At 47.3% G+C, this 21,647-nt stretch overlaps 1 protein-coding gene across 2 annotated transcripts; it reads right to left on the bottom strand.

Annotated features, from left to right (window-relative positions):
• Nucleotides 1–146: 146 nt before the first annotated feature.
• LOC306797186 (striated muscle preferentially expressed protein kinase-like) lies at nucleotides 147–21,388 on the bottom strand. Of its 2 annotated transcripts, none has more exons than XM_079296417.1 (37): nucleotides 20,480–21,388; nucleotides 19,884–20,314; nucleotides 19,404–19,550; nucleotides 18,905–19,087; nucleotides 16,622–16,785; nucleotides 16,142–16,298; nucleotides 15,861–16,047; nucleotides 15,687–15,760; nucleotides 15,290–15,448; nucleotides 15,010–15,199; nucleotides 14,535–14,764; nucleotides 14,334–14,453; nucleotides 14,134–14,238; nucleotides 13,731–13,937; nucleotides 13,525–13,648; nucleotides 13,193–13,365; nucleotides 12,816–12,928; nucleotides 12,501–12,669; nucleotides 12,025–12,124; nucleotides 11,147–11,347; nucleotides 10,692–10,749; nucleotides 10,532–10,609; nucleotides 10,257–10,429; nucleotides 10,116–10,142; nucleotides 9,870–10,022; nucleotides 9,715–9,757; nucleotides 9,496–9,561; nucleotides 6,610–9,292; nucleotides 6,352–6,519; nucleotides 5,068–5,190; nucleotides 4,067–4,231; nucleotides 3,351–3,966; nucleotides 2,761–3,000; nucleotides 2,235–2,458; nucleotides 2,030–2,105; nucleotides 1,681–1,830; nucleotides 147–1,593 (listed from the first exon to the last, which is right to left on the bottom strand). In XM_079296417.1, exons 1-37 carry the CDS (start codon nucleotides 21,208–21,210, stop codon nucleotides 1,380–1,382), a joined length of 9,222 nt encoding a protein of 3,073 aa, XP_079152543.1. In that variant the 5' UTR covers nucleotides 21,211–21,388; the 3' UTR covers nucleotides 147–1,379. The 2 variants fall into 2 exon arrangements, with proteins under 2 accessions (XP_079152543.1, XP_079152542.1); XM_079296416.1 differs by having other exon boundaries at nucleotides 3,351–3,987; nucleotides 20,480–21,324.
• Nucleotides 21,389–21,647: the final 259 nt, after the last annotated feature.

The following is a 21,647-nucleotide window of genomic DNA, read 5'->3' as shown; positions in this document are numbered from 1 at the left end:
CTTTTACTTTGCAAGCTCCATGGTGTTCAAGTGTATAAATGTATTTTTATAGCAGCAAACTTATAAAAGTATAAATATAATCCCATCGAAGTACTCAAGGGTTCATTTGGAAACCCAATGTTGCATTCCACAAAGCTCAAAACAAGTAACTTTTCCCCAATTGTATCAATAGTTTATTCCATACCTTCTCATAAAAACATCTTCACCTCCCACATATAAACACCGCAAATTGGTACATTTATAAATCTCCAAACGTCCAAATTCATACAAAAAGGAACACTGTGATAGAGCAATACACAAGACGTTCTATTGTTACAAGGACTGCGTGTACTGTATGTATGCATGTATGTAAGAATCTAAAGTCCAAATATTGCAGTCAAACGTTTGCTTTGTTCAGAGTCAAACCTTTGTCATGTCAATTGTGAATTATTACCACTGGAGACACATTTACAAGAGAAGTATTTTGGATATCAATCCGATTTAGGCACTGACTGGGCGATCATGATTGAAGCAACCTGACCAACCGATGGGCAATACTGAGAAACCACAGCAATTTACCAACGGATGACTCGTCCACGTAAAATGTAAAATCTACATTACAGACTGCTTTTCATAATTTATTACAGAGCTCAGTTTCAACCACAGACCAAGAAGTTGAACCAAAAATTCCGAGCTCACCCTAAAACCAATCGCAAAGACACTCCTTATTTTTATCCTTTTTTTGTTGCATCGATCAGAATTCAAAAAGTGATTCAAAAATGCTTTCGCACACACACACACACACACACACATGCAAATAAATTAACATGTAAAAAGTAAACAATTTCAAGAAGAAAATAATATTTTTGGTTTTGAGTTTTAAAATGTGTAATTAAATTCAAAAATAAATTAGCAGCTTAAATCATGGTACATTCACACGAGTTGTTTACTAATAAATTTAGTGACACAAACAAGGCAGGGAAAAAAAGAAAGCTAATGATTCTCATGTTCCAGGCTGATCGTGCAGACCTATGTTTATCTAAACCAAATAGCAAATGTGCACTTTCAGAATTCACAAGGTGACCGAGAAATGGCGCAATCAAAGAAAATCAAAAGAACATCCCGTGTCCTCACAAAGAATGAACTGTTTCTGAGCAGTTCTTCAATTCAACAAACGTGTCACGGCGGTCGTCTCTTTAGTTTCGTCTCAGAATCCCTTCAGTGTTGAACGTGTTGACGTCTCCCAAAATAACACGTGGACTCACGCTCTACCCAGCTGTCTGCCCGTCCCCTGAGCCTCGACCTGTGCCCCACCGGTCAGGCGGACGTTTCTCATGCAGCTTCGATTTGGCAGAATCGGACCCTGCAAAGCGTTGCGGCGCTGCATTTTCACCGCCGTCTCACTTGGGGCTGGGAACGGTCGCTGGCGAGCTCTGGTAGGTGCGCAGCAGCACCGTGTGCTTGGTGGCGGCCTCCGAGCGACGGCATTGCTGTTCCACCAGGAACTCCTTCAGTCGGCCGGAGGTGAAGGTGAGAGTCTGTCTCCTCAGCTTCATAAGGTAGGAGTCCTGCAGCCAGGCTTGTGTGAAGCAGTCCCGCGTAGTCGGACGGGCCCTGGGAAGACACAGAGAAATACACACAACGTAACATTTCATATTCTGCATTACAGGAAGTGTAGAATCGGACTTTGCTGACTCTCACCATGGGTAACTGCTCAGCATCTTCTTGAGAAAGGCGGAGGCACTTTGGGACACGTTTGGGTGAAGCTTCGTCGGGTCAAACTTCGCCGTCAGGATTTTGGATTGGACTTGCAGAGGGTCTTCATCTTCAAAGGGCAGTCGACCACTGAGCCTGGATGGAAAGAGAGGAAAAACGAAGTTGAGCAGGAGAGTTCCAAAATGTAATTAAAATGTGGCGCCTACTTTAACAAGGGATTGAGCTTTTGACACATTGAAACACACATCAAGGGAACAGTATTTTCTTGTCTTTAGTGTTAACTAATAAGCCTGTTTTTTGGGAACGCTTCAAATGTATGCGATGTCTCACTCACAGGATGTAGGCGACAACGCCAACAGTCCAAATATCCGAAGGAGGACCAACCACTTCACCTTTTACCATCTCAGGAGCTTTTGTCAAGAGGATGAGAATTTAGAAATACATTCTTTGCACAAACAGTAGCATAAAAAGCTTGACATGTCGGAGTCAGAGACTTATATCTGAACTTCAGAGAAGTCAGAAGACGTTCTCGTCCTCACCCATGTACTCCAGTGTTCCTGCTCCGGAGTCCCAGAGTTTGAGGCTGAGGGGGTTGAAGCTCTGGGCGCTTCCAAAGTCCACGATCTTGACGGCGTTGAGGTTGGTCACCATGATGTTGTCGGGCTTCAGGTCCAGGTGGAGGACGCGGCGGTGGTGCAGGTACTCGACCCCCTGGAGGATCTGGACCAGGTAACCCACCACGTCGTCCTCGGAGTAACGGAACCTGACGAGAGCGAAAAGAGGTTATTAGACGGTATCACCATCGACTCTGCCTTTTTATATGCATGTATACTCACAACTTGTATCCATTAATATAAAAATGAAACATAAATATTCAACTTTAAATCAATAAAAAATCATCAGTGTAGTGTTTCTGAACCCCTGAATTAAATCGATGGTTTCACCATTTAATTAAAATACATTTAGCCTGAACTCAAATCGACTAAAGAAGGAAAGGCCTCGTCTCCGGCCCCCTGCTCTGTAACTCCGCGTGAGTTTGTGTCTCTCACGTCTCCGTCCTCCTACCTGTCTATGAGGCTGTGCAGCAGCTCTTTGCCGTCGCAGTACTCCGCCACCAGCACCAAGTAGTGCGGCGTGACGTAGGCTTCGTGCAGAGCCATGACCTTTTCACTGCGAAGGGATTTCAGGATCTCGTACTCCTTCAGGACCTCCTGCTTGTTCTCCTGGTTGTAGCAAATGATCTTGGCCATGTAGATTTTGCCCGTCGTGTTCTCGCGGCACTCTCTGACGACTCCGAAACGACCCCTGGCACAAAACAAAAAGGAACATATGAACCTAATGTAACAAACGTAGGCGATGGAGAAGATTCATCTTGCCGAGACAGTTACATCCAGTCATCCAATATAAGTCACTTATATTTCTTTCTTACAATCATATCAATGTGAGTTATACATCATTCTTACATCTATACATCAGATTTCTATCATCTTTTTATGGTAAAATATTTTCTAACTGAAGCCCCTAAAAGCCAAATGTTTGTACAGATATTTAAGCTCAATTTAAATGTGGCAAGTCACACAAAACCCATACAATTGTCCAATAAAGCAGTGTATAAAAAGCAGGATGAATTAACTTCAGCAGCCCTTCTGTCTCACCTGGCTTTCTCATCCAGGAAGGTGTAGGGTTTCTGTGGAACCCCCTGTCGTAGAGCAGTGGAGGGCGTAGCGCGTCCTGATGGGGTGCCTCTGGTGGGGGTACTGACCCCGTCACCAATAGGGCTCAGGCTGGAGGACTGGAGCACTTGTGGGGAAAAGGCGACAGGAGTCGGCGTCACACGAGCGGCGACGGTGGTGGTGGGGACGTATGTGGGCACAGAGGCCACCGCTGGTTTGATTGGCGCCGATGGCGGGGACATTGGAGGGTTCTGGGTCATGGGAGACACCACGTTTACTGGACTCTGGGGTTTGGGGAGGACAAAGGGTGGAGGTGCTTTGACTGCGGGTGAAGAGGGATGAGAGGAGCTTATTTTTAGAGCGTCTTTGGTGGTTGCACCTGTAGATGGCAGTTGGGGGTTTGACGCGGGGCCGGAGGGCAGAGAGGGTGGAAGAGGTGAAGCAGCAGGGGTGGCTGCATATTTTGGAGAGGTGACGGTGGAGACAGCTGTCCTGGGAGCGTTGTTCTGGACTGGCTTTGTCACTGAGGAGGGGGCAACTGGTTCAGGTGGTGCTGGGACTGTCTTTACGACGGCCACGGCAGGTGAAGCTCCTCCAGCTGAGAAAATAGAAACACAACCTTTAAAAAGGTTACTGCCTTCATCCACCATGTTGTGATTGAAGCCGTCAGCGACCCAGTCCAGCACGAACAACTATACCTGTTGAGTCCAAGCTGACTGGAGCAGAACAGTTGCTGTGCGGTCCCTGTCCTGCCTTGTTGATACAGGCCACTCTGAACCTAAAAGTGCCACCTGGTGGCAGGTCTGTGACATTGTAGTAGCAGTCCACAACTCCAGTGGCTACAGTCAGCCAGTTCGAATCACCTGCAGCACAGAGGGACAATCCATAAGGGATCTTTAAGGATAGAGCATAGAGGGATAAATGAGGCAACCGAATGCTGTATTTGTAAATGTTGAAGTATGCATATTGGATGTACATGTGTTGTCAATGGAATTATGAAGAGAAGAAAGACAAGTGTCAACAAGTAAAAGTCAGAAACGAATCTTGTTTTGTTCTTGTTGTAGTTCACGTATTGACCACCAGAGGGCGGGGTTGTCAAACTGATGGACAATGTGGACATGCACATGGATGAAGACGAAAGCTTGCAAAATGTGATGCAGAAACAAACATTTCTTATGTTCGGTGAAAGAGACCTGGAGCCAAATGTAAATTAGGAAGTGACAAATGATTGTGTGAGCACCTGAACCAATGCTGCCAGGCAAACAATACATTTGGAACGAGACGACAAGGCAATAACAGCCAGAAGGAAATCAATCAGAGCAAGAAGTCGGAGTCTGCTGCTCCAGGTTTGTGTGTTTCTCCCACCACATTATAAGACAGTGATGATTCATCATGTTAAATGAGAAAAAGCTGTGGCAGCAGCACCGGTGCAGTCACTATTCCCTCCAGGGATGACTCCGTCTAGGTTGTGTCGCTGGGTATTGAGACTCATATCCCCGGGCGTTCTCCACATATGTTACAAAGCCAAACATCGTCAAAGCTTTTCAAACACTGCTACCAGCAAAGGGAATGTAGTTTTAAAACCATCGAAACTACCTACAAACCAATTAACAGTGAAGCATTTCACTCGATCTTCATTTGGATGAGCTGAATGTTGCTCAATGATAGATGAATAAAAACCAGTCGAGAGGGGACTCGCCTTCTGCTTTTCTTTCCAGGCTGTAGCTGCACGGAGACTTGGTGTCCGCTGGCTTCCAGAGCACCAGGGCTGTGTTGTTGTACGTCTGGGGGACTTCAGGGGTCCCCGGCCGCTTTGGGACACCTGAAAAAGAACAAATTAGATGAGTGTGCACAGGCATGCAGACACACATGAGTTACACAGTTATACTGGGCAGATGCGAGTGCTGAATACGAGTAGACATGCGGTCAGAAAACCCACCCTGGGTTTTAAAATGTAAGGTATTCAAGTGGGTTTTTTTAGTCTCAAGGATTTTCATGTGCATGTGGTTTAAAGTGTGTGTATGTGGGTGGTTTCACTGTAACGTGGTTTTACTACTGCGTAAGCAGGATTGAATTGCGTCCTTCACAGGCTTTAAAAGCTGCTTTATTTCAAGCGCTCCACATTGCAAAATGTTACAGCAATCACTGACTCAGTCGATTGAAATGTCACTTTAAATCACGTTGAGGTTCAAGACACCAACGACAAGATGTTCATTTTCTCGAGCGCAGGATAAAAAAAATGAAACACACGATCCAGACGATGGTGTGTGTTTTGCGGTAACACCAAACCAAACTTGACACAAACGGCGGCGTCCTGTAATTTCAAAATGTATTTCCCCATTCAGCCTGTGCACCGGCTGCATCAGGCGAGATGAGCTGTCTGAAGTATTTCTCTCACAGCAAGAGATGATCAAGGGGAGACAAACAACATCAGCGGTTGAGATTAGAAATACTACACGTTCAAATGAAATCGATTGCACCCGACGTCTGAGGAATGTATTTTCCACTGAAACCTCAAAAGGCTCATTGCTGTCGTTGCATTTTTAAGCAGCACTGCTGTTTTCTTTACGCGCCATTAGCGCAAAGGCATGACTGGAGTCTTAAATAATGACCTGCTGCAGACGATTACTAAATCCCCGGAAGCATCATTTGTTCCCATTACATGATGAATATGAGAAAAGCCGAAAATCCATGAAGCCAATCTACTGTAAAAGTTAATCTCTTGACATTAACATTCATTTAAACTGTATCAACATCCATTCCACCTGCAATTAAAACTAAATGATGGAAAATACATCCCATCATGAGGACAATTAGTGTGTGTCCATGAAAGGCGAAGGAGCAGCTGTGCCTCGAAGAGATCTCGCACTAAGTTAATGAATAATTCCCAACTCCCATTGCCCCCCCCCCCCCCCCATTCTGTACAATAACAACATTAAGATCAACACTTCCTGGAGAGCTACGGGCTGAATAAGCTACTTACAAGCTATGGTCAGTGTGCAGGAGGTGGTGATGGTCGCTATGGGGTTGGTAGCTACGCATTCATAAACTCCAGCGTCCCTCCGGCTGGATTTCATGATCATAAGAAGCTGCCTGCCATCTGGATGAGACATCAGGTTGATCCGGTCGTCCACCTCCAGCGGCTTCCGATCTGGAACGCACAACAAATGTAGGAACTGAGCGGCACTTTCTGGATAAAACCACGAGGCAGAAATATTCTGAGGGGGTTTAAGTACCATACCCATCGCCCATGTGATCTCTGGATGTGGACTTCCAGCTGGAAGGCAGCTGAGAGTGACCGACTCCCCCTCCAGTAAGATGTGGTCTTTCAGCTTGATGTGGAACACGGGGGCAAAATCCGAGGCAGAGCGGATGAACTGCTGGCTTTTTGACAAGCCCTCCTCTTTGGGGACGGAGGAGGGCAGATCAGACTGAGAGGGGGTTTTGTCTTTCTTGCCCCTCGTCAAACCCCACCTGTCCCACCGGGATCGCCTGTCAGTCTCCGAGGCTTTTCCGGAATGGATGCTGGAGGCGGAGTCAATCGATTCCTTGGATGCAGCAGCGCCGGTCTGTTTCGCGAGCTGATTCTCGGGGATGCCCATTCCTTTGAGTCCTCGGCCCTCAGATTGGGAATGACGATGGCGGGTAAACAGGGGCGTCCTCTTCCCCTCTTCACCCTCTTTTCTCTCCTCAGACTGACTGCGGATCGTCGAGGTAATTCCTGCCACTTTGTTCTCGAACTTGTGTCGCATTGCCAGGACTGGGGAATCTGTGACTTTCTTCAAATCCTTCTGTGCCAGCTCTTTCTGACTTCCCCCGGCGTCTCGGCCCTTCCCCTCCTCGGACTGGGTCTTTATTTTGGCAGAGATTCCTGCCACTTTGGACTCAAACTTGCGCCTCATCGCCGAAACCGATGACTCCTCAGCTTTTCTTTGTTCTCTCTCGTCCACCTGCCTCTGTGCTCCTGCACTGCTCAGCTCCTTTGTATCCAGGGACTTACTGCGACCGATAGCCCATGAAACCCTCTTGTTTACAGCAGTTTCCTGCACATCCTGATGCTTTTCCTCCTTTGGCTTCTCACCTTTCTTATCAACGGATGTGGACCTCTTGGCCCGCAAGGAAAACCTCCCAATCAGGCTGAGGCCCGTTTCTTTCTCTTCTTCTCTTAAATCTTGAACAGATTTGGATTTCTCCTGTAGTCCTTTAGAAACTATTTCAAGAGGCGCCCCCCTTGGCCCCGGCCTGTAAACCTCCTCACCCCCCTCGCCCCCCTCGCCCCCCTTCCGGTTTAGCACGGGGGATTTCTCCTCCGACTTGTTTCCGGTCAGTTTCCGGAGGCCACGAGTCAAAGACGACTCCCGCTTCTTAAACCTGGCTTCGAAAACCTCCTCCGAGTCGATGTCTCGGATGTCTGTTCTGAGCACGGGCTGGCGGGGGACGCCAGCAGGATCGGGGTTTGACGAGGTGGAAGCAGAACCAGGAGATCGATCAGCAGCCGCTACTTTGGCAAACACTGCTGGATGCTCAGGCAAAGTGGGGATTTCTGTGGACCTTGTGTAATTTGTTGTGCTCGAAACTGCATGGATGACACTTGCATATGCAGAGCAGGGTTTGCTGTTTTGCGTTTTATCTCCCTTCATATCCTTTTCATAAATACGTAACTCTAGATTTTCTTTCTTCTCTTTTTCTTCATCATCCTCTATTACAATTATAGGCGTAATAACAGAGGGTGATCTAGAGTCAGATTCTACTTGATCTGGCTTTTCTAACTTGGTTTTGATCCTTTTCTCTGTTATACCATCCATGTTCTTCTCGTTCACACTTTGCATATCATCACGTTCTTTCACATTGGTCCGTGTTTGCTGTTGGTCCAACCTTCCTGGTGTTGGGAGTATAAAGGAAGTCTTCTTTGTAGGCGAGGCAGACGTTTGTTCTGTGATTGCCGACATTGAGGTCGCCTCCTGGAACTTTTTTCCTTCTATGCTACCATTGCCCACCGATGGGATCTCTAAGGGGGCTCCAAACCTGCGGTGCAGGGGCATGGGCTCAGAATCCCCCTGAGTGAAGGAGGCGCTTTTACAAAAAACGTTGGTCGTTGGCGCGTCCTCTCCTGGGTTCTCTGAAGACGCTGCTCTGGCGAGAGTTGATGGCCCCGCTCTAGATCTCCTCAAGTTCCGATCAAGAGACCCAGTCCGCCTCTCGTCTTCCATGCCGAGTGTTTCAAACAACGGCCCTCGCAGGCCGCTCATCTTTTTGTCCGCGTTTCCTCCCCTGAGCAGCCGCTGCCTCATCAGTTCCAGCTTGAGGGCATAATCCTCCTGGCTTAACTTCGCCGCCCCGGGGCTCGGGCTGCGATTGGGTAGTTCCATAGAAACAGCCTTTTTCAGGCTCTTGTTACTTTCTTCTGAATCTTTGTTTGCGTTTCCCTCTTCTGGGTCAATGTGGAGAAGCAGTGCTGAATCAGCAGAGCTGCCTCTCCTCATCGTAGCCCTCCTGGCTTTTGTCAGAGTTTCGACACTTGTTTCTTTTTTAACGGGGGCTTGTTTTGCCTTTTCCATTTTCTCCTCAACTTGGGTTTCCTCTTCATTCTTCACGCCTTTATGAGCCCCTCCTCTCGTACCTGCCGTCTCCATGTTGTCCTTTTTCCTTGTCCCATCAGCAGCAACACTCGGCCATGCAGTGACGTCTTCGTCCCCCGGGATCTCGTTAAGGGAGACCCTGGAACCAGAAAAGACCATGGACAGCGGCATAGGAATGAAGGGAAGCTCATCTACATCTGCATCGGAGTCAGAGGAAGAGGAGGGTGGTGGGGAGCCTTCTTTCAAATGCCGGGCCACAGCAATGGAGACGTGTTTCGATGACTCGTTCAAAAGCTCTGGGATCGACCGCATCACCATCTTGGATTTGTAGTTGATAAGGGAACGCTGAAAAAAGAAAAGAAAATAGACAACATGAGTGAGTTTACTGCTCCTACTTTATCTGCAAAGTTAAAACTGAACCTTTCAGACTGAAACAGATAGTGGTGGGAATAGACGATATCCTGCCACGTTTAGAGGTATAAGTCAGGCCTATGGACTATGTCTAGTCCCGCTTTCATTTCCACATAAAATAATGTTCAGTAGCTTACCTGCCATCGCCTTCTCGACAAAACTTGCTTCAGCATAGCTGTGCTGATGCTCTTGTTCGTTGGCGACTGCAAGACGAAAGGAGAGGAGTCAGCATTCACTTACATACACCAAACTTTCCAGTTTCTCTATATTCTCTATATTCTGAAGGTTTTTACTGAGTTTTTTCTTTTATACATTTTCTTTTTATATGTGAAGTATTTTTTTTACAGATAACTCACCTTGAACCAAGGATGACGAAGGCACTCGACGGCACTGGGCCTCCTAGAAGATGAGAAATGAGGAAGGAGCATGCTACCGTTTAGACAATGCGGAAGGAAAATGATATATCTTTACATATGTTTATGGTAAAAGATAAAGCCATCAAGATGCTTACAGTCGGTCCGCCACCAAAAGCTTGATGACAAATCCCTTCGCTTCTTTGCAGAGGTCGGCGAACATGCTCTCCTCAAACGCCACGTTGTAGTCACGGATGTTTAAGGCTGTCGCTCGGTCATTCTCACCAGCAAAAGGGGACACGCCAGTCAGGCTAAAACAAAACAAAGAGAGATATCTGTGCTTGTTCTGTTCTGTTGAAACCACACAAAGTAAAAACAAATGACAACAAATCCATAGAACATACCAGAGGTACGTGACGACACCAGCGGGCCTGTGGGAGAGCAGGACAGACGAATGACATGTGGAACACAAAAGATTTGACTCTGCTGCAGATCACAAGGTAGTGCCTGCATTGTGTGGTCACGCTGGAGAACAGGTGGCTCACCATATGTCTGTTGCTGTCGAGACGGGAGTTTGGTTAACAATCTCTGGTGCAACGTATTCCGGCGTGCCGTATTTGCAGTAGTGCGCCTCAGAAGTCTCCAATTTCGCGGCGTTACCAAAGTCACAAATGCGGATCAGGTCGCTCCCAGGACTCGCCATTAAAATGTTTTCTGGCTAGAGGGGGGGGGGAAGAGTACCCCAACAAAAACAATGTTAGGTTGTGATAAAAGAATGTGATGAAGATGATGCGGCGGCAGAGGTGGAGTGGACAGATACCTTCACGTCAAGGTGGGCAATGCTTTTTTGGTGAAGATAACGAAGACCTTCCAAAAGCTGCTGAACGCTCCAGCGGATCTGCAGAGGAAACAGCGGGGAGTGAACTTCACGGCCATGTTACATAACGATAGCGCAGTGCAGGCAGCGGAGGAACACACACCTCCAGTTCCTTGACTGTTGTTTTTTTGGCCATTCTTTCCAGCAACTCCTCGTGACATCTTCACACAATAGTTAAGGGGGAAACAAAACCCCCCCCAGAGCTGTGGCTTGACCGCACAGTCCAAGGGGTAGGTGCATGAGAAATGAATTATAAATGAGCAAAACTCCCACACATCCTATCTCTTGCCAATTCCACTCATCGGCAGTGAGTCGGAGAGAAAAAGATGTGCTGCGCTGTATTCATGCCTCCAGGGGAGCGCAGAAGACATTAGGATGAATGCAATTTGAAACAGTACTGCAGGAAAGGGCCTTTTTGACTTAAAGATAGGAACATCGAAGCAACAAGAGATTAAAAAAAAACAACCTGTTCTGTCGTTGGACAATACAGATACAATCAACATATTAAAGCAGAGTATTTCCCCATCATAGATAATGCGATTGCGCTGAAAGGGATACAGCTCTGTGATGAGCACCACCGCACTCTTCTTCTCAAAGGCATCGTGGAAATAGAGAATCCTCTCGTTGTCCAGCTCAGACAGCAGGTCCATCTCTCCGAGGGCCAATGCTTTCCTCTTTCCTCCCGCAGAAATGAACTTGGCGGCGAACTCGGCCTTTCCCTTTTTCTGAATCACCCTCTTCACATAGGAGAAGGCGCCCCTGAATCAAACAGCGGACACATTTGCAGTTTAACACCAAACAAATACTTCATGTCCTATTTAACAGCACAGTAAAAGAAAAATGAAAATGCAGCGCCACCGTCCAATAACAAACTCCTGATTAATTCTTTAATTTCACACCAGACAAGACAGAAACAAATGATAGGAAAGGAATATTTATAATACGAGCTGGAGCCCTCGTTACAGGGCACAAATCTAAATATAGCTATAACAGCATATTTTGACCTTTGTGAACAGTACGTCTGACAAAACAACATCAGCTCAAAATGTCAACTGAAGGCTTTTAGGAGCTTTAAACCTGAAGAATAAAAATGTCTCTAAAGGTATTTAAATAGAGACATGACCTCACATTGATGTTGTGGAGTCCACAGAATACTCCTGGAGAAGATTCAAGTCATGAATCACTGATAGTGTTGACCTTTCCCCCCACATTTAAATAATAAATTATTCTTTGCAAGATGCAGCATTGCTACAGGAGAATGGAGAGACAAAGAGGCATGGCCGTTGTATAATTGACTTTTTGTTTTTCTGAACGCCGATGTACTCGCTGTGTGTGATGGGACGCGAGACGGCATGAGTGTGCGGTCAGACACACACACACACACACACACACACACACACACACACACACACACACACACACACACACACACTCACCTCCCCAGCTCCTTGTGGATGTCGTAGTAATCCGTCAAACGCCTCATCTTCCTCAGAATGGTTCCTTCGTCCTCCATTGGCTCTGCTGCTTCCTTTCGCTCTGCAGGGAGCAACAACGCAGGCATTTTTATGCGTGTTTGGCTGGACACGTGTGCCAGCATAGTGACAGATGGTTTCATCAGGTGGTCCCTTCCCATATGGTGTAGATTTAGAGGTGCAATTTTCAACAACAACCAGTGTATATTGTTTGTTTGGCACCGGCAAACGGCTATAATCCAGACTAAATGGTAAAGATCAAAAGCAAATCGAGGAAAAGCCTGTCGGTAAACCATTTTTGGAACAGGCCTTTAATTCTCCAAACAAAACCGATTGAGAAATGATCATGAAAAGATGCTGCCTCCTCATATCTTTGAATCTCATAGGATTATAATCATGATTACTCGGGTTTGTGCAGACAGTATTGTTGGACTGCAGACCTGTGTGAACTGTGAGTTCAGCTTTGCAGGAGTTGGAGTCGGCCAGGTTCTTCGCAGTGCAGGTGTACACACCGGAGTGTTCGGGGCAGGCGTTGAGGACAACAAGGGAATACTCGGGGTCGTCGTACACAAATGTGAAGTGGCTGCTCTCAGAGAGCAGCGCATCGTCCTGCAACAGACCAATCGAACACGGTTAGTATGGTGAATACGGTCTTGGATTACACTCGCAATTCTGCTATTTTCAATGTCACGTTTCTATGGCTGTTGTGCTGCATCACTTGAACTCCTCTTCATCTGATATCAGGACAAGTGTACCTTATACCAGAGAATATCTGGTTCTGGTTTCCCTTCAACCACCACAGCCAGACGGGACGTCTCCCCAATGTGCACATCCACATCCTCCATGATGGTTTCAAACTTGGGCGGCACTACGGAAGAAGAAGAAGAAAAAAAAAAAAAAGATGAGAAAAATCTCACATTTAAATCATGGCTGAGTAAAAAGGAAAGTCATTTTTGGCGAAGCTCTACTACATTCATGGTCCTTTACTTAAAAAATAGCTGCAGCTCAAATGAAATTACACACAGCTCCTCTTCGTTGGCATTAACCACTGCCAGGAGTAAGTAGTAAGTTCTTTGGATTCAAGCTGAAATGCTAAATTTATCATGTGGTGTACTGCCTCAACTAAACCGACCCGCCATTGCCAGCTGAGGCGTGCAGAGGTCGCTGCCAAACTGGTTGCTGGCCGTGACCACGAGCTGACCGACGTCCGAGCTCCTGACTCTCTGCAGCTTCAGGGTGTGTTGGTCGTCATCTGGCATGCTCATCTCATACATCCCCAGTCGGTGGACCAACACCGCCCCCCTCCTGGGTAAGACAAAGGCATGATATCAACCTCTTCTGTTCTTTGGTTTCTGTTTAAAATAAGCTTCCTGTTTGACATTGCAGACGAGGGTATTACTGCGTGGACTATTTTTGAACCCCAAAATAAAACCTCACACTGTGCCACAAGATGGAGGAACTGACCTTTTCCAGGTGACAACTGCGTGCACGTGGTTCAGCGTGATGGTGACGCTCGCAGGTTGGTTCTCAACGACATACACAATGTCAGGTTTGTCCAAAATGACTGGTGCTTTCCTTGAATAGGGTCCTACAGGGGTAACAGATATATCAACTGAACATCGTCTCTTTGAAAACACAAAACATATCAAAGCCTACCTCGGCTCTTTTACCTCTGTCCAGCAGCTGGACCAGGTCAGTGGAGGGTGATGGTTTGCTCAGTGTCTTCCCGGTGGACGTCAGGATTCTGAAGGCGTAGCGGACTCCTTTGGACAGGGAGGCGGCGGTGTGCTTGGTCTCCCTCAGGTTGGACGCCGCGACAGACCACTGGATCGAGCCCAGAGGCTGCTGCTGGACCACATATAGCAAGGAGCCGGCATCTGCGCACACACACGCAGACACACACGGTGTTTAGTGACGCAATCTGGATGGCAATCAAACACACAGTGAGGTGCTTAAGATTCAGAGAGAAAAGGATTTTGTTTTGTTTTCAAATCTGTGCTGATATAAAAAATCCAAAAGGGGCTTAAAATAATCTCAAAATTCTTTCTCAAAATAGAAGCCAAAGGAACCTACCAAATGAAGAGTCAAGCCTCTTTGGTCGCTTCCAGCTGAGGCTTATAGTTTTCCCTGTGATGGCCTCGATCACTGGAGGACCATCAGGGGGGTCAGGAACGATATCTGTTTCCAAATAAATACACAAAGATATACGTATCAAATGGGAAATATTGCATCTCTCAGCTATGGCATCAAACATTAAGCCTCTCCACCTGTACCTGTGACGTATAGATGTGCATAGCAGGTTGCTTTGCCCAGTTTATTGGAGACGACGGCCTTGTAGACGCCCCCGTGAGCGTGACAAGCGCTCCGAATGGCCATGCTGTGGACATCCCTGTCTGAAGAACAGACGCACAACTTTCTTATTTACCGTCATTCGATCCCAAAATGCTTTGCTTGTTGCTCGGCCCTTTGCTTACGCTGGGTCGTCTTGCGCTCGTCGCTGCTCTCGATGCGCTTGCCGTTGTGGTACCAGGCCATGGTTGGGTAGGGCAGGCCCGCCACTTTGCATTTCAGCAGCACCTCTTTGCCGTCAATCACCTCCACGTCAGCCAGAGGCTGGACAAAGTCCGGCATGGTCCTCTTCTCCACCTCACTCTCCAGAACCTCAGGCTCCTCGGGGATCGATGGCATCTTCTCCAGCTTGGCCCTGAAGGAAGGAACGAAAAATCCGAGCACGTACACTGAAAGACTGATGGGTTCATTGAATGTGTGTCATGCGCCTTCACTCCGTTAGAAAGATACATCTCCTCCTGAAGCATTTTTCTTTGCCCTTGCAAACAAAAATGTCTCCTCTGACTTTTACACTGACGGCTTCGTTGTATTTGTTCCGCTTTTAAAATGACAAAATTAATTTTGAGTTCATTCATTCAATGTACGAGTTGCTTCTCATACATGTGAGAAGAGATGGCAGCTCGAGGTTCTTGCATGTAGAGCTCAGCGGTGCATTCGGACTTTCCGTGAATGTTTTGAGCGACTGCTGTGTAGAAGCCTTCGGTGTCGCTGCTCACGTGGGCGATGACAAGTGAGTGACGACCCCCCTCTTGAAGGGGGCGAACATCATCACTCTCCTCCACTCTCGCCTCTGAAAGAACGTCAGCGTGAAACTAAATCGGACACGTGCACCGAACACCACGTTCTTCGAATATCAGACACAACACTGGGGGATTCTTACCAAAATGCATCCACGTGACTCGAGGAGGAGGGGATCCGCTCACCTTACAGTCAAAGCGGGCAGTGCGGCCTTCGATTACCTCCAGGATGTCCAGCTTACGGGTGTACAGAGGCTCCTTGGACGGGGCGACGCTCAGGCTTGCGTTCGAGGTCAACTCCTCTGTAAATGCAATGACACGTTCTTCAGCAACACGTTTTTGTGTGGCAATTTTCAGATCTGTACTTGATCCTTTCCCCCATGTTTCATTGAAATCTGTTGACATGTTTTTGAGTTTTTTTAAACGAAAAGACGAAGCATCACAACAAAGAAACACAACCACAACCTCTTCGGCAGAGATATAAACTGATATGAATGTGTGTTTTCCAACTTCTCTTGAATACCAGTGTTTGTAGTTCACCTTTGGCAGTGCTAAGCTTGCAAGTGTATGTTCCACTGTCATCCTCGTGAACTGAATTAAGCAGCAGACGGCATCTGTAAGACAAAACAAGACAGCCTTTACAAAATGATAATAGTAATCAAAGAAAACGAATGAAGTAAAGCAGAAAAGAACTCATAGAAGACATGAACCCACCTCTTGCCATCAAAGTGCATTTTGCAGTTGAGCAGCGCCGGCTGGATCAGCTTCCCATTTGAGAGCCAGTCCACATCGACGTCTGGAGGTCCGGTCATGTGACACTCGAACATGGCCGACTCTCCGGCCTTCACCGCCACACCTTTTACCTCCCGGGTGATCTTCAGTGCCGCTTGTGCTGCAGACGCTGATTTAAAAAGAAAAAAAACCAACAGAAAGATTAGCAGCGATGAAATATTACACGATATTTCTCACGACAGATTCAATTCTTCATTATTCACCTGTGACCTCCACTCTGCACTCCGCTTGCTCGGATCCGTACTCGTTGACGATCTTGCAGACGTGAAGCCCCGTGTCTGACCTCTGACCTGAGCTGATTCTCATTTCACTGGTGTCGTCGCCGGTCTCTCTCACAGCGAAGTTTCTGCCTTTTTCCCCCTGAAGTTAGTAAATTGATTATCTTTGGGTTTGGATTGATGGTCGCACAAAACAAGCTAATTCATGAGGGCACCTCAAGCAATGGGAATTATTCATTCTTCACAATTTTACAGACAAAACAATTAACAATCTAAAGAATGATCGATAATGAAAAGAAATAATGAAGAAAAATACAGTTTCCATGATTTCTTTAAGTCCTCCTCCTCCTCCTCCTCCTCCTCCTCACAATGTTGGGGGACGTATTGATCCTTAATGTTGATCGTCAGTCCTAAAGATCAGCTGTGTAAAAACAGATCTAGATGTGGCATCGGAGGCTCTCCTACCTGAAATGAGGGCGTTTCTTTGAAGTGGACTCTTTTACTCGGAGCAGTTGAGTGCCGGAGCTCCATTGCCTCCTCCTGAGGGCTCAGATCCTCCTCGTCTGGCTGCGTCGGACTTCTGACTTCCGAGGCCCCGACTTGTTTCCCACACTGCATGTGGGTTGACTCTGCAAGAACGGGAGAGTGACGTTGGACGTACATATAACAGACTTTAAAGCAAACATCATCTAATTCACCTTTACTGGGGTTCATGAAAAAATGAACTCTGATTTGCTCGCTACTTAATTTGTGTAATTAAGTACAAATCTCTTTGAAATATGCTTAACATGGCAACAGGGCGGCTCGATAAACCTGGAACAATCTGTCAGGGCTCTGATGTTTACAGTCTTTGCTTGCTTTTCTGGAGAAGATTATCTTTGCCAAGATGAGCAGTTGGCAACATAGAGTGCAGAGTTAGAGATGAGTGGGCCATGTGCACCCACATATACGCACAGAGAGCGTAGGGACCTCTCTGAAGTGACTAACTGCACAGATAATGTATTAATCCCTTAATCCCTGACCCAATCATTCGCTTATTCCCATGGAGTTCCCGAGCAGACACTGTCTGGACCCGTGGCAGCTTCCACTAAAGTCAGAATGAATTCACTGGATGGAGAAATAAAAGACCTCTTTAGACTGCTCTGCTCGTTCTCTCGCTGCCTTGTCGCTTTCTTTTTCTCCCCGCTTCTCATTTTCTCTGTCAAACCTGAAACTCAGACATCTGGCAGATAACAGAATGAATAATATCCATCCGGGGAAGAGAATTAAGTCATGTCCTCCGGCAAACAACGAGTACTGCTGTTGAACTAAATCAAAAGTCCAAAAAAAGAAAGGAAACTGGCTCATCTGCTTTAAGCTGCAGGTGGAAGACGTCGAAGACAGGTTTGTCCACATGCGCAGATAAAAGATACGAGAACTGACTTCAAGCAATAAAACATGAAGAACAAAACCGAAAAACACAAAGATGCCGGATTATTTGTCTTCGGTAGGAAGGTATTCTGATGGATTGTCATCACGCTGGCATTAAAAAGGGAAAAATGTCAAAATAACCTACCTAGAGTCACATCTCTGAGCGGCGTCTGTGCACCAGAGGATAAGTATTTACACAGACCTGCCAACTCTTACACAACTGCTGCCGCACAGTCAACTAACCTTCCTTTTCAGTCTCATCCTCTATTCTCTCTCTGCCTCCCGTCACGTTTATGTCAATAGTCTCCAGCATTCCTGACATCCCGAGGATCACACAATAGCATCTGAAAAGTTAAATATCGAATAAAGTTTTGAATTTTCTTTTTTGAGCAGAATCCACAGAGGATGGTGATGCTCTTCAATGAATAAACAGCTGGGAACTGATGATCTCTTTCACCATATTGAGGTCTGACATCCTTCCGTCATTCTCTTCCTGCCAAAGATCTACTCTGTTCCCAGCTCAACCAGCGTAATCTCCCAGCACATTGTGGCAACTCTGTAGCATGAAATCTCAAGAGCTGAAAAACTGCCTGATTAATCTCACACAGGGACATAAAGCAGACTGCAATTACCCGGGAGAACAAGAGGGCGGCTAAAAATACGCCTGCAAGCGAAGACTCCGCTGGCCTAATATGGAAACGCAGGCCCTGGTGCTGCTGGTGAGTCGGCACCAGAGCGTACGCTCACATTTGTTGACAAAGCCGGGGAAGCGCAGGTTGCATTTACATGAGCTGATTTAACACTCTGGGAGCGCTACGAGCTTTTCAACACAAACACCAGCGCAGGCCCCTTTAGAACAGGAACCTCTTCCAGGAGGAGTATTTATTTTGTTTACACCTCATTCCGAATGCCGTGCCTGCTTTTAAGACTCGGGAGACCTTTGTGTGTGTGACGGGGCAGGTCTGCATTGTGAATCCGCACCGAAGGGGGGGGGGGGGGGGCTCAGTGCCTTTTAAGAATTAATGGGATGCCATGGCAACTGTCGCTGCAAGAAGCCCCGTCGGGATGCTGAGCTCCAGCAGGCCTTTGTAGCCATTAAGACAGAATGTCAGGCGGAGGAGGGCTGGCAGTGGATTAAAGCCAGTTTGTGTGTGTGTGTGTGTGTGTGTGTGAGTCAACATGTATTTCAAGGAGAGCATCGTCTCCGTGTGCCTCAACGTGTCCGTCTTCATTTAAATTCGCGTCGCATCCTTGCGAATGCGTCGCTGTAGCAGCAGATCGAACAAAGCCAATCCCTGCAGGTGTTGGGATATCCTTCCATCTCTGGCCTCGGCTCACCTGATTGGATGTAGAGCGCGGCGCTGCAGGACGCTCTGCCCGCCGCGTTGACGGCTGTGACGCAGTACGACCCCGCGTTGTTCGGCCTCATCTGCTTCACCGCCAGGCTGTGCTTCTCCCCGTCAGCCTTAACCACATGGAACGCGTCGCTCCGTATCGCCACATTATTCTTCCTCCATGTCACTGAGGAGGCAGAGACACACTCACAGATGGCAAACATAGTAAAACCTCCCACAGAAAAGCAGATAAAGCACAATCCACCGTACAAAGATGAGTAATGAATGAAGCTCATTCGTTTTGGTTCTACTGAAAAAGACGATGGATTATGTCTTTTCTGCTGCATGAAGCCACAAATCACTGCCTTTTTATTTTCTTCCTACGAAAACAGTGAATTAAAGGATGAAAAAGAGCTGCTTATCTAAAAAAAAATGAAAACACAAACAAGCAACAAAAAAACCCCCAAAATAATCAATTCCGAACAGCATATTGTCAGTTGTACCTGTGGGAGGCGGACTCCCGGTGATGAGGCATTTAAGCGTGACCGCCGAGCCGTTGGATGCCGGGGTGTCCACAAGGGTCCTCTGAAACCTCGGGCCCTCAGCTGGCTCCTCGTCAGCAGACAGGTCGGAGTCATCGGACGAGGCCCCTGGAAACAACAGGTCAGGTTTATGTGTCACTGCCGGATTCCTGGTTTCATAAATGAAAGACATAACACCGACCCAAACTAACCCCAACTATCCTGAATGTGTATTTAAGCAAAACGTTTTTCCTCTTTCCTAATTGTTTAATTATCTCATAACCCCTTAAATGAATCTAGTCGGTTAGGAAGCACTCACTTCGGCTAATAGAGCTGAAGCGCTACTCTACCACGTCAATTCATATGCTTTGGTTTCAACATTCATCTGTGGTGGCTGCTGCTTGTGTCGACTTAATTTAGATTTTTTTACAAAGACGCTTATCAACAACCCTCATACAATACCTTCCTCTGGAGACCTGGCTTGAACAGAACGCCCTTTCTGGCGAACGTTCCCCTCTTTCCTTCTGGTCTTGCTTCTCGCGTTGCCCCTGTCTGCAGCACATTCTGTCTCCATGGGTTCGTCCTCCACCAGGATGGTGGGGATGTTCACTCTCATGGCCTCCGCCTTCCTCCTCTTCACGAGAGGGCTGATGGGGGGAGTGGGTGATGGGGCGAGCCGGGGGGGCTTGGGTGGGTACTGGGACCCTGGTTCCCTCACAGTGAGTGGGGAGGCTCTCTTCCCAGTCGGGCTTGGTGCTCTATGGTCTGCTTTGTTGTCCGTCCGAGTCTCCCTCCTTGAATCTGTTCTCAAATCTCTGATGGGAGATGAGGATTTCTGTGACGTGGTAACCAGTGCGTCTTTGTCAGCTCCCGCAGAGTTTTGTAGAGTTTCCCTGTGTGCAAAGACAAGAAAACTGTAATATTGACAAGTATGAATATTATATATATTTTGAGTAGTGTAAAATGAATATCATGTGTCCAGACTTGTTGACAAATCACTAATCTTACAAAGAAAAATAGACAAGAAACGTGATAAAAAAATGAATAAAAATCCAAACCTGTTGAGGCTTTTTCTCGTGGCTGTTGGCAATGGTTGCCCTGGTAACTGGTGAACTGGTGCCGTCTCCATGGTAACAGAGATTTTTTCTGTGCTTCCGTGTGACGAGGCCTCCACCGGCATCCCCCGTGAGTCTGGCTGTGTCATCTTACTCTGTTCAGGGTTGGTACTTTGGTCCCCCGGGCCTTTGTCGCGCGCCTGTGGAGAAATCTGCAATCTGGCGTCCCCGGCCTTTCCGGCCTCCAGGGCTCGCTCCCTTGCCTCCCCGGCCTTTCCGGCCTCCAGGGCTCGCTCCCTTGCCTCCAACTTTTGAACCACTTGGGGAGGAATGGGCTCTAGCTTCCCCGTGGCGAGCCTCTCTTTCTGCGACAGCTGCTCAGTGGAATAAGCCTTCTTCAAGCTTGGTTTCCCCACAAGTTTCTTGATCCTTTGGAGCTCTTCGGCAAACCTGCTCTGGTAGCTCTGGACCCTCTGGGAGTAGCTCGTCTTGTCCTCTAAAGAAGAGGCTCGTTGCTTGAACGCCGCTCGCTTCTGCAGGATTCGGTCGTCCTGTTTGCCGGGGCCTCCTGTCTTCTTTCCGCTGTCGTCCGAGTCGCGGGAAGCCGCTCGTCCTAATCTAGAACCTGATACAGATCCGACTCCTCCCGGCAGATCAACACTAGCCGTTCGTTCCTCAAAAGCAAGGACCTTGTCAAAGATCTTGGGCCCAGCACGAGCCAGTTTGGGCGTCATGATAACACTGTTGACACTTGGCGCCTGCTCTGTCTTAGAGGATTGGGGATCTGAAGGTTTGGTTTTATCCGGGTCTTGGTCTGGGGTACTGATGCGGTTTTTGTGCGTACTGGGAGGTGGCTGGGGAGAAGACAGGGGGACACGGGAGGAGAGCCCCTGTGATTCGTCAGCAGTTTGAGTCCTAGAGGGGTGAGGATTGAGGGGAAATGGAGGTGTGAAGTTAGAGCTCTGGTGCAGCTGCCGTAGGCGTTGGGAGAGTAATAAAGAAGCAGATGAACGTCCATTTGTGTCATTTTGTCTTATGTTTTTATATTCACCAGTGAGTTCCTTGTGTTTTGTCTGTGCTCTGACAGTGTAAAATGAATTGGCAGAGAAAGGAATAAAAATAAAACGATGTCGCCGACATGTACGATTTCAAACGTTCCTCAGAACTTAAC

The sequence above is a fragment of the Melanostigma gelatinosum genome, assembly GCF_949748355.1.
Source record: "Melanostigma gelatinosum genome assembly, chromosome: 24".
Taxonomy (NCBI): domain Eukaryota; kingdom Metazoa; phylum Chordata; class Actinopteri; order Perciformes; family Zoarcidae; genus Melanostigma; species Melanostigma gelatinosum.
The sequence above is the reverse complement of the archived record's forward strand: the minus strand, read 5'-3'. Positions and strand labels throughout refer to the sequence as shown.

Excerpts from the sequence above, each read along its gene's own strand:
- LOC306797186 (XM_079296416.1), bottom strand. The coding sequence starts at position 21,210 with ATGACGCCCAAACTGGCTCGTGCTGGGCCCAAGATCTTTGACAAGGTC. Across the intron at positions 10,023-10,115 it reads GGTGTCGTCACGTACCTCTG|CCTGACTGGCGTGTCCCCTT; the intron begins GTATGTTCTATG and ends GTTTTGTTTTAG. Across the intron at positions 5,191-6,351 it reads CTGCACACTGACCATAGCTT|GTGTCCCAAAGCGGCCGGGG; the intron begins GTAAGTAGCTTA and ends GTTCTTTTTCAG.